At 30.1% G+C, this 12,479-nt stretch overlaps 1 protein-coding gene across 1 annotated transcript; it reads right to left on the bottom strand.

The window, feature by feature from the left end:
• Positions 1 to 6,465, bottom strand: TRIADDRAFT_62188 (uncharacterized protein; the record flags this gene model as incomplete). Its single annotated transcript, XM_002118108.1, has 5 exons — positions 1 to 79; positions 1,007 to 1,078; positions 1,614 to 1,685; positions 2,996 to 3,119; positions 6,405 to 6,465. The coding sequence occupies 5 exons, from the start codon at positions 6,463 to 6,465 to the stop codon at positions 1 to 3; spliced, it is 408 nt and encodes a 135-aa protein (XP_002118144.1).
• Between the last annotated feature and the right edge of the window lie 6,014 nt (positions 6,466 to 12,479).

Here is a 12,479-nt window from a genome sequence, read left to right as displayed (position 1 = left end):
TTACAGATGTTGTAATGAAGACAGATAGCCAAACGCTTTAGTAAGATTATTACTTGGCAGCTTATTCCGAACGAAAATCCTATATAAGATTAAATTAAAACAGAATATATTACAAGAATTTAATAATCTTAACCTATCGATAGGATATTATTAATCAACTACCATGAATTCGCGAATATGTATTTAATAAACTCCTTTCGAAACAGCAGTCTCAAATTTGTTTTGTAATCATATTTACTTGATTACAACTTTAAAATAAATCGCTTTGATATATTCCAATTTTTCTAGATAATGTAGTAAGACTGCTAAGATTTTTGTATTAACTACATTTATTAGAAAATTTCTTTTTGTAAAAAACTGTAACAAAAACAGCTTTGCAACAAGATAACGTAATATACGATCAATAAGTCAATTCCTTGAACCACGTATGAAGGAACGATATCTGCACTATCACAAACACTTTTGCTCTACTAGCAGACTTCACAAGACTTAAACGCCTCGTATTTTACGTTTAACACTAAGTTTCAGAATCCACTTTATTACACGATATACTGCATTTATATACTATTCCTCAATACTTCATGAGTCATAGTTAATACAATTAACATTAGAATCATTTACTGAATTAGATATTAATTTTAGCTACTGCTCCCTTAATGCAGACAGCAGTATTTACGACCATAGACATGTAATGACTAATACAGAATAGTCAGATTACGATATGTCCTATCACGGAACATTTCCATGATAATTTACAATCTAGCATAAGTAAATTACAATCACAATAATTCGAACTGTAAGTAGATGATTTGCATTCCCTATTATAACTATCAATTTCAGTATGTGTATAAGTGTCATAAAAAGTCAGTGCTATATTAAAACACAGTATATCCAAATTAGAAGTTAACTAAATAAGGATAGGCTAACAGAATTATTCTAACATAGACATTTCTACTTTAATACAGTATATAACACTGTCTCAAAAAGATATCTGGAAATAACTTACAGAGATTTTATAGAGGAATGATAACCCAAAAGGTTGATAAATTCAGACTTGACATTGTTATTTTCGAATTGCCTTAATGATGAGGTTATAAAATAAAGAACGTAAGACTTTAAATATCAGTTATATCTTATTTTCGTAGTCCGTTTTCCCTAATAAAAGAGCTCAGCTCTTTGAGATAAAGTCCGCAACAAATTCATGTCTCGACATTTGCTACTGATAACTCCTACAGATACTTTTCTTGAAAACGATGTAATTTTAGTATTTACATAGACTGACGAAACTATAAAAAATATTGTGTTATTAGAAATTATACGTAGTACTATCAATATCTTTGTAAATTAGCTGGTTTAGTAAAAGTAAAAATTTAAGAAAGTAGATTTAATCTCATCAGTCATGCAGACGATGGCGCTTTAAAAGCCTTAAACTGACAGTAGCGTTAAATCTCAATTATCACAAATTCCTGTTGCTTTATCTAAATTCCTTTGATTTATTTTATATTTTATTATATTAAAATTTCTATAGGCTGATAATAATGGAACTTATATAATGTAACCATTTCTATGAATCATCATGGCCAATATTGCAGAAAGTATAAACGAGTTCTTACAGAAATGTGAGGTTTTTACACATTTCAAAGGCCATTGGTTCAATATCAGTCAGCATAGCATCTTGAATGATCCTATTTTAAGAATTAAAAAATACTTTACTAACGTTTATTAGGTTTAGTTGGTCGAACGCAGCATTACACTACTTTTTACTGTCATTTCCACCTTTAAAATAGATTAATTGTATCTAACGGACCGATAATAAATTATAATCAAGCTGGCTTCAGCGATAAAGATGGAACTATCACAACGAATTAGAGTAATTTACATACATTCTATAGATGGATCCGCAATTAATTATTCTTTTCAATGTTTTATACCGTAATTTTCTGAAGATCCTAAGTGAAAAATTAAGTAAAATTCTTCATGGTTGAATTTAAACCTTTCGAAGCTTTCAAATCATTCAAATAATTCGAAAAGGGAAAAATTTCGTTAGTGAACCTACAATTTGTGGTTTGAGTAATTTAGATTCATTAATAGCTAAATAAAATCCTAAACTAAATTTCAGTATCTTTAGTTTCAGTTTAAAGACTTTGAAGACACCTTATCATAATTTAGTATGATCTTTTTGAGCATTGTTCAATAAAGTACTTGATAATATTCAATTAAATTCCTATCCTTCTCGACTAAATCCTAAACTTGAAGTCAAGTGTCTAAGTATGAAGCATAAAGACTAATTTATACAATAAGCGTTTAAAACCTCAGGCTAGAGTGATAACCGCCATAGACGTACATCTAATACGGTATTTAGCTACCCATGTCTTTTGTATCTCTAGCTTTATATGGTGAAGGTAATTGGCATGCACTATAAACTTGGTGATAACAAATTGTAGCTACTAAGTAATGCCTACAGCTTTTGATGTGGGGATAAACACTAATGTTTTTTCAAATATAAAAAAGTTAATAAAATATTTTTGTACTCTTAGGGAGTTGTTGCCGATAAGCTATTTCATGATGCCAATTATATATGCAGATGAAGTGTCTATCTATTAAGAACTGCAGAATTAGTAGAAATTTCTTTATACTTAAAGCTTAGCAGTGTCTGAAATAGGGTCATTAATCTAATAAATTGTACGCGGGAAATGAATATAAATTGTTAAATATGTCACCATACACCGCTGTTGGCTGTTTTTTGTGAAACATAGGATACTAATTATAAAGACGATCTAGTACTTAGTTGTCTGGGTTTATAAACGCTCATAGACTTAGTTAACTACTTCAGTGCTTGGCTTAATCAATTAGATGATTGAGGAATTTCCTGGTGATCGATCTGGTAATATTCGTTAGTCGCTTATGTTACAATAGCAGTTTCAACAACCGGTTAAGCTAGCACAAAATAATATTCGCCTTTTATGTTATCATTATCATGATAAATCAAACTTACACATTTTTAGATTCAGATATTGGTTGCCCATTGCAAAGATTTTCGATAAAATTATCATAGACAGTCCAGTTAATTCCACCAACATGGATTGTTTTAGGTTTTTCAGTACTTTCGGCTGCTTTCGCTAATAATTTTTATCCAAAAGTGCAATGATTTATTCAATTAGTAATACAGGACTAAAAATGTAAATTTATAGCTTAATTTAAATAACTGATCCAAGATATGATCGCTGTATCTTTACTGTCTATAGTCAAAATTTAATCAAAGCAGCATAAATAATGTTCTAGTTAGTTCACAAAAGCATTAGTATACTTGACAACTGAAAGTATATGCGATAAAACCAAACACAAAATTCTAAAATTCGTAGAAATTAGAACTCTATTTGATCTTTATGCAAAGATAAACTGCACATAGCTTTACTTTATCTGTATACAACTACTGGAAAGACTTTAAAAAAGAAATACTGAATAATATAAAATCGGTTGTTTATATGTTTTCCCTAACATTCATAGCTGCAATAAGTATAACAACATTCTATCTAATTTTGCACATGTTCGGATCGTTATTAGCGATAAGATTTCACGGTGTGCCACATATAATTCTATATGATAGCAGCTACAGCATTTATGTAGGCAGTATTTTATTAGACAAAGTACGACTCACCAATTATATATAAGTTTTATAACTAATTTTGTGTCTAGCTTCAATAGTGACTCAACATTCTGATAGACATGATCATTCGTACTCCAATATTGATTCGTTAATTACATGCAAAGGGTATCAGTTACTACATTTCATTGGGATAAATGCAGAAAAAGCGCACTATCGTAGCTGTAGTGTATACTTCTAAAAACCGGCATGATGTAATCTATTCTTAATAAAGTTAATTTTCCACATAGACTGCAACGTAAATCCTTATTTATGTAATCTACATCTACGTCTAACTATTCATACTGTGAAAAAATCTCTTATACTTTAGCTTGATTGTATCGTAGAACTAACCTACTATAAAATTAAGCTATCTTTAATAGTCGTTCGTGTTTTATGAATAATTTCCTCCTGCTAGGCTTCTTACATTATAAAAGCGCTAATCTTGCATCTATCTCGTTAGTTAGTTCTGCTACTTACATTGCAAACTTGCACGCTTTATCTATTCTAAACCTTCCGAAACATCACAGTATCTCATACTAAATATGGCTAATAGTCTACAACCCAAGATGTATAATTTGACAGTTTAACGTAGAATATAATGTCAAAAAATTTATAAGATCATAAACTATATTGACCAGTATTATTACTGTTTTAAGCATATACTAGGCAACTTTAAAAGAGTCCACTATAGCTTGAGAACTGAATTAAAATTTATCACTGATATTGGCACTTTTATAAGTAGGAAACAATAATACTTAAACGAGTATCCTATCACATCAATCAAGGAAATAACTATAAGTTTATGGCGAACAACATAAGGCAGGAATGTTTTGAATTAATCATGTTACCGAAGCCCTAATCTCAAACATTACACTTCCAAAGTGAAAGTATGTGTCTGTATTTTAGTCACCAAATGTGTTACAGACTCTAGAAATTATAACAAGTTCAACATACTTAATAAATTTCGTGTTGCTCTTAAATTGAAAAATCCTAAAGCTTAATATCGTAAAAAGTCCATCATATCACTAATGTGCAATGAAACTTCACAATTAAAGTAATGCTGTTAACCAGAAACTGCACGTCAATCATATATTGTAATTTTGCCCATAAAGATATCACTAATAAAAGTAGTTTGCTGTATAAATATTAGATATGAATCACATTGCTAGTCCATCTGATATCAAAACACCTAGTTAAGATTGTTAACAAAATAAATCTTCCAAATATAAAGTAGCGTTACAGCTGTTCCATTCCAAACACATATAATTCTATTCCGCATTTCTTCCATAGAATGCGGCTATGGAATTTACTTTTTAGCAACTTCCAATGGATATAGATCCTGAAATGGATATTAATTTCTTAAAAGCATTAATGGCTTTCAATTGATATTGATCAGTCGCGCAATGTTTCATTTAAACCCAATACTTTATTTTATCTAGTTATTATTTTTCTCTATCTATTATCAACTGTCATCAAGTGCCGGTAATCTATCTTAAGGTCTAAAGGACATTCTCCTTTTTTACATTGAATTAATGTTTCTATTACTGCTACTGGTACTTATTGGCCTCGATCGTTAAGAATATAATATTTGCAAATATTACAATAACAAAATATCAGTAATTTCTCTATTCGACTAATTACGCTATATATTATTTTGTATTTTTTATTACTCATAAATGTGAATGGTTGTGATTCACTATCAATAAAAATATTCTGATAGATTCATTGTAGATTGTCACAATTCTATCTTAAATTAAATCAAATCAAAACGCGAAAGACTAAACTCGCATTATGTAAAACAGACTATAATTAAATATAACCCCAGTCAAGTGACTAATGATATTTTAAGGAAATTTTTCAACTTAAACCAGCATCATGCCGTTTAAAAAAACATTTATTACTCCCTATTTAATGATAAATGTAGATCTGACCAAAATTAAACATAACTCAAGCCAAATAATTGACCTGTTTTCAAGGAATGTTTCAATTTAAATCGGCATCACGCCGTTTATAACACGATCTAATTTCATATGGTTTAGCACAGTATCGCTACTTCAAGCTGTTACGATACTACGTTACAGGTCAAGTGATTATTGATTAGCGGAATAATGAATATCTTTGAGTAGTCTAGACAAGGTCATGCGTTTGTTTAATTTGCTAGACTTGTAGTTAATACTAAAGTAGTAGAATTGTGATATAAAAATACAAACTGTTACGGATTAATTTACTAGAGATTCAAAGGTATGCCAGGCTATAACAATATAATTGAAGCGTACATGGACGAAGAAGGAGTGTTTGAACGCCCTAAGATCCAGAATATCTACATACTCGTATCTATTTAGTAATTGTATAAATCTATTAATATAGTTTGTATAATATGTATTCATGCCAGTCAACACCGTAATTCGCCGTAGAAATCTATTTAAGCGCGTTTGATTGTAAAATAAAACAATAATTCCTTAAGAAGCGTGCAAAAGTCATACAGTAATGTGAAGAAAAGTATAGCGATTAATCAGTTGTTTGTGAGATACAGCCGAGAAACCGAGTTCTCATTTACCGTTCGCATAGAGACAGAAAACTACCAGAGAATTAGCCCGAATTATTGTACCTACACTAGGATTCTTTTACGAAATCTTTACCGTAAATGAAGGTTATGATACAATTCCGCAAACAACAAAATAAATTTTTGCTTCAACCTGACATATTTGATTAATTTCTTTACAATTCTCGAAAACATCAAAATTATTCCTAGACTTACCCATTATACTGAAAGTAAGGTATAATACGAAACCACCAGCTATGATTATTTTAAGAGCCATTTCATACTTTGATGTTCATTCGTACAAGTTTTTCAAATTACCAGGTTTGCAAATTGTAGTAGTAAAACACAAAATAGTTTTAAGCGATAAAATTTCATGTCGGTTACATAAATTGACTACAGCTTTTCTTTGCTACATTAGCCTAATCTGAACTGACTATACCAAGTCAATATCAGAAACAGCTTATACTTCAAGATTTAAAATTTAAGAGAAACAAATACAAATAGTACAGTGTAATGCAATTTTGAATATAACTGTGACAAGATTTTAAGATTGCAATAGAACAGTTTAATTTGTACGTTATATCGTGGAAGCGTCTATTTAATTCATTGAGCTACATAGTTCTTGGTAGTTATGAGGCGAACCGAACTTTCGAATAAATTGAATTTTCAATGAAAATGTAGTTCTTGTTTGATTATTTTGGAGATAATATCATGTACTGATACAAATATACTGCTTTTTATCAGCCAGTTAGGATAATTTTAAATGATCAAATTTAAATTTGCTGATCTATTCTATTTATATTGATGAAATCCAGTATTTTTATAGAAACTTGTGATTTAGATACATATCTTGGTATGGTATCTAGTTTATTAAGACTGCTTTTAAATAACCAGGATATAACATTACTTACGAATTTGAATTTAAGTCGGACTGATAATTATTCCAACGGAGATTTTACCAATCTTGTATCATTTATCCTAAAATATAATTATCAAAGAGCAAAATTGTTCAGCTGTAAATGCGAAAGTTGACGATAATCTTTGGTAGTAGCAGAATATAAGCATTATATTTGTATCATACGATTATTATAGTTTATAGATTGTAGCCAACATTTAAGTCATCGTTTATCTATGTTCAGTATCAATTGAACGATCATATACATTCTTACTTAAATTACATAAATGGGACGTTATTATCGGATCGTAACAATAAAATTTTAAAATGTATCACATGATGGATAGAAAGAATACCTATTTGGTAGTTTACTTCTCTGATACTAATTATTTGAAGACTGTTACCAATAAGGCGATACTACCTCCATGATTTAGGTTGCATTATTAATATGTAGATTATTTAAACTATACATGTAATCAATCTATTTGATCTATTTTTAATCAAAAAGTCTAACTAATTAAAATAGAGGACAAGCTGATAATTAATATCAGCTCATGTTATCAATACTTTGATTAGAACGATTGCAGGTCATCAGAAATACAAATAGATACGGTTTAAAATTTTGGCATATCAATCAATATTAATAAATAGAATAAGTCACGCTAAAATATAGATACAAATAAACTAAGGGTACAATAGCTACAGCTTTTCTTTTTATACTTATGAATTTTCTATTGATCCTTACGTACAGCTTTTCAGTGATTAATTATTACAATTACTTGGGTCAAAAGAAAACTAAAGACCAAGGAGACAATAATTTTTACAACTATATTTAGATAAAAGGTATATTGTTGTAGAATATAACTGAGCGATATTCAATTAAATTAAAATTTATTTACAAATGATACTTCGAGGATGAAAGCGTATAGACTAAAATTATCACTTAAGTCAACACTAGCAAGTTTATAAAAGCAAATAGTGTCTAATACGAAACTAAGACTATGAGATACTGGATACTGCTTCAAATAGAAGCCTCTCTAATGCTTTAAAGTTTCAAACTTACAAAGAAACTTGTTTACAGGCTATTATTCCGATAAACTAAACAATCGCATTTATTTTTAGTAATTTTCCATAGTCATAATTAACTCTGAAATCAAACTATTCGTTAAAGTGTTACGACACCACAATATAGAGGTTAGAATAGTTTTTGTAATATAAAGCAATTTTATTACCTTAACCTTATTTATTCTGCTTCTAGTTTAGACATGTCAAGCTTCAATATAGCACTGATGTGTTGTAAGATTGTGGCACTGTTGTTAATAAATATTATAAAGAAGCTAAAAATAAAACTACTGATAGTTCGAGTCATCGTGATTGTAACAAAGTTATGGTAGATTACTATACGCTAACTCAAGAATATTTCATATATGAAAATAATGTAATCTAATTCTCTTATATTAGTCTTTAAATATCAATACTTGTAAATGATACTGTCTTCATACGAAGACTGCCATACTAATAGGACTAAATAAAACTCCTTAGCAACTCTAAAAAAATATGTAAATCGTCGTATACCGGTAGTCTATCTTGCAATAATGGGAGTGTTCTTGAGAATTTGCATTTAATGTAGACTTAGAAGGCCTTTGAGTCTTGTCTTTTGGATTAGCATTCCGGATATAGAGAATACTGTTTGCTTGATATCTAATTCAGAGATATGATTTATAGATTATAAAGTTGTTACTTTGTTGCAAAAGGGTTTTGTGAAACTATGAAGGCTTTGTTGTACTAAGTCAAAACTGTTGTAATAGTATGATATTCTGTAAGATCAATGTAAATCTTTTTCGCTACTTGCTAGGAAACCATAAAAAGTTGTAAGATTGATAGATCAAGAATCTTCAAAACTTTAGAAAATTAACATTTATTGAACAAAACCTCGTTTGCGAAGATACAACGTAATCGATTAGCTGAGGATCTCTAACGAGAAAGAACTATCTTACTATACTAAACTACTCGCTTATATACTTTTCCGCGTTTACAGTCTTAGCACCTTACTTACTACACTTTTCAGTATTAGCATCTCAAATACAGGATAGTTGACACCTATCAAGTGAAGCTCTAGCGTGGACACGGTAGCGCTCCTCTTCAAAAGGATTACAGTAACTAAGCTAGCTATATTTAATACTTAAGCCACTAACGAGAATATCTATCACATGTTGAATACAATACCTACGGTATACATTACTAAATATATGATCAACTTAGACTACAATACTACACTGTCTTACAAAAATATAAACAAAAACGCGATTAATAAAAATACTTAAATTGCAACCCATCCAGTCTTATTTTACAGCTATGAGGCTTAACTTAAAGTATGTTGAGTTTGGCGTTTGTTAAATTTTAACAAATTATTGGAAGTTATTTTCATTATTTTGTGTGATAAAGTGATCTTCAAAACAATAAATCAAGAACTACAGTTTCTTGCAAATTTCACTTTATTACAGAAGTTAGATTCGTTTAACTACTAAGGATTACCAATATGATCCATTAGCTAAATACTGACAAAATCTATTTAATTAGCAAGAACGATGCTTTGCTCCGTAACAGTATGCATTTCAATAAATTTTAGGAGACCTTTTTTACTTGGATTAGTTCTCCAAACAGCGACATATAATGGCTAACAGGCTTGCCACAAACCAGCTTCGTGACAAGGATAACGTAAAACAAATCTCTAAATTACTATAGTCTCCGGGATTCAGTATCCCTTAACTATCTCACAAGAATTTAGAAGCCTTTGATTCTACGTTAAACTCAACTAGACATTGAGAACTGCTTTATTCAACTATCTGACGGGCTTATATACCCTTTTACAGCAGCTAATATTCACGAGTCATCTAATAAAAATACTTAGGTGAGAACATCTACTAACTAATTTTTCACAGTCGGACTACAATATGTCCATTCACAGAATCATTTCAGAGCACATTACAGCACAGCATTAAATTTACTGTAACACATTTATAATTAGAGTAATTCCTACTATAAGTAACTAGTTGTAATATATTATCGCTATATTATATTAACCAAATTTAGATGGCTATTTCTTCATGGTAGTTTGTACCGTGACAAGGCTACTGTAACTTAGTATTGTGATTGTCGATTATTAGCCATGTTTAGAATAATGTACAATAGTGTCTTTCTTATATTTATCTTATGATATATTTAGTAGTCCATAATTATAGACTGTAAGGATAGACTCTATGCTAGAGTGCAGATGACTATATGCCGTAAGATTTTGAGCTGCTAATAAGGTTAAAGGTAGAAATAGAATTGTAAACCATATATTAGGATTTGCTTAGTTCATTGTATTTTGGATGATAGGAATAATATCTATGAAAATACTGTAATCATTTTCATACTGGATTGATGATGGTTTGCTGGAAAATATTGTGACTAATAATAAGCTGAGTATGTGTAAAATATGGTGAAATGCTACTATGCCGATTTTAGCTGCGAAGGCTATGAAGAGTATAAAAGCAGGAGACATTAGATTATCTGATTGTTCTTTCTAGAAGTCTTTCAGTATATGTATTCGGCTAGAGTAAATTCTTCCCTATTGTACTACCATTTGTTTCTTTCACTCTATATTACTACTGCTAAGTGTCACTAACTTCACTTATCTAATGTATGACCTTGTGCAACAGTAAATTACAGACTAGAAGCTATTTGGTAATTATATAATGTGATCTTTATCGATGGTAGCATATTCTACTCAGTAACTGCAATTGCATCTCTCCCAAAGTAATAAAAGTACTCTCTTTTATACATTTGCCAAGCTTTTCTGTACAAAACAATTAAATTCTAGGCTTTAAAGAATTAACAGACATTTTTATAGACTTGGTGTTATAACAATTATAAGAAGGTGCATATGTATTAATTAATAGTGAGCACTAGCACATTTAGACGGAGGCATTTAGCCCAATTAATAAGCTAGCAATCTAACATTTTATACTTAAAGTAAGACAATCTTCATCTTAAACTTTATCCTCCATATTCATGGTAATCAGCTTACATCTTCATTATCGTCGTCTAAAAACCCCACAGTCGTTAATGGAAATCGACTAACGAATTCACATCCAACTTACATCCATAGTAATATGACAATAGTATTAGATCAAAGATACTCTTAACATGCAAAAAACATCTAAATTTATTAACGATAAAGCGAATTCATAACAGTCAGCCTTAACGCTAACTAGCGATTTAAATTCCAAACAAATCAATTATGCAATGATCGCAATTGATCATTACGTACGATATAATATGATCTAAATCTTCAGAGTTACTAACATGTGTTCTCTGCATTTTACTGTAACACAGAGAGCAACAAACCTGTTTCAACATTCTCTCATACGAAACTATCTAGAGACAATCTAAGATATTAATGAATAGAAGCGTAATGAATTCGCAACTACTGCAATTTATCAATTGTGCACAATTTCTAACGGGTACCAACCCTATTCCCAACGTAACGAAGAATTAGGTCTTAATTATTGCCACGCCACGAATTACCGAGAAGAATTAAATGACTAAATTTAACGAATTAGGGTTCATATATGGTGATTACAATTAGTAGCTTACAGTAAGAATTACCGAAATTATAATGTAATTACAGTAAATTATATGTTTAATGTAGTAGCAGTGAGAGTACTGTAGGCGATTGATTACAGTGCAAGCTCTTGCAACTGCAATTATGACTAATAGTAGACTGCAGGTGTATTAAAATGACTCTGTGAATGGACATACAGTAGTCCGATCACGTAAAATCAGTCAGTAAATGTCCATATGGACAATCATTGTTGTGAGATGATGTATCAGTGTTGGAAACTGCCGAAAGGAATTTAAACTCAGAAGATCATTGGATAGAACCAGTTCTCTGGTTTTGTAATATAGCAGTAAAGGCGTCTAAGTTCCCGTGTTTACCGTAGTTAAGAGATACTGAATCCTGAAAACTTTCGAAATTTTGAGATTTGTTCTTATATAAACCTTATCATAAAGCTGGCTTGTAGCATTTACACTAGTTAATTAAGGTATATGCCCCAATTGCCAGTACTATAATGTAGATTACATCAAAATTATCAGACGATTGTACAATAAGAATTTGCTACAATTTTCAAAGAAAAAACTAATTTTTTATTTCCGAAGTATTTATGCAAAACGTTTTCTAGAGAATCATATTTATGTACCATTGCTTATGTATTCTATTTACATATATGCATTATTCAAGATATTATCAATTAACTGTCAAAGGAAACATAGAGATATTATACGAAAAACATTTCGCTCTATCAAACAGTAGCAAAACAGTGACATACTCGTAATAATGTTATGTGCTA

The sequence above is a fragment of the Trichoplax adhaerens genome, genomic scaffold, assembly GCF_000150275.1.
Source record: "Trichoplax adhaerens TRIADscaffold_37 genomic scaffold, whole genome shotgun sequence".
In the NCBI taxonomy this organism is placed as follows: domain Eukaryota; kingdom Metazoa; phylum Placozoa; class Uniplacotomia; order Trichoplacea; family Trichoplacidae; genus Trichoplax; species Trichoplax adhaerens.
The sequence above is the reverse complement of the archived record's forward strand: the minus strand, read 5'-3'. Positions and strand labels throughout refer to the sequence as shown.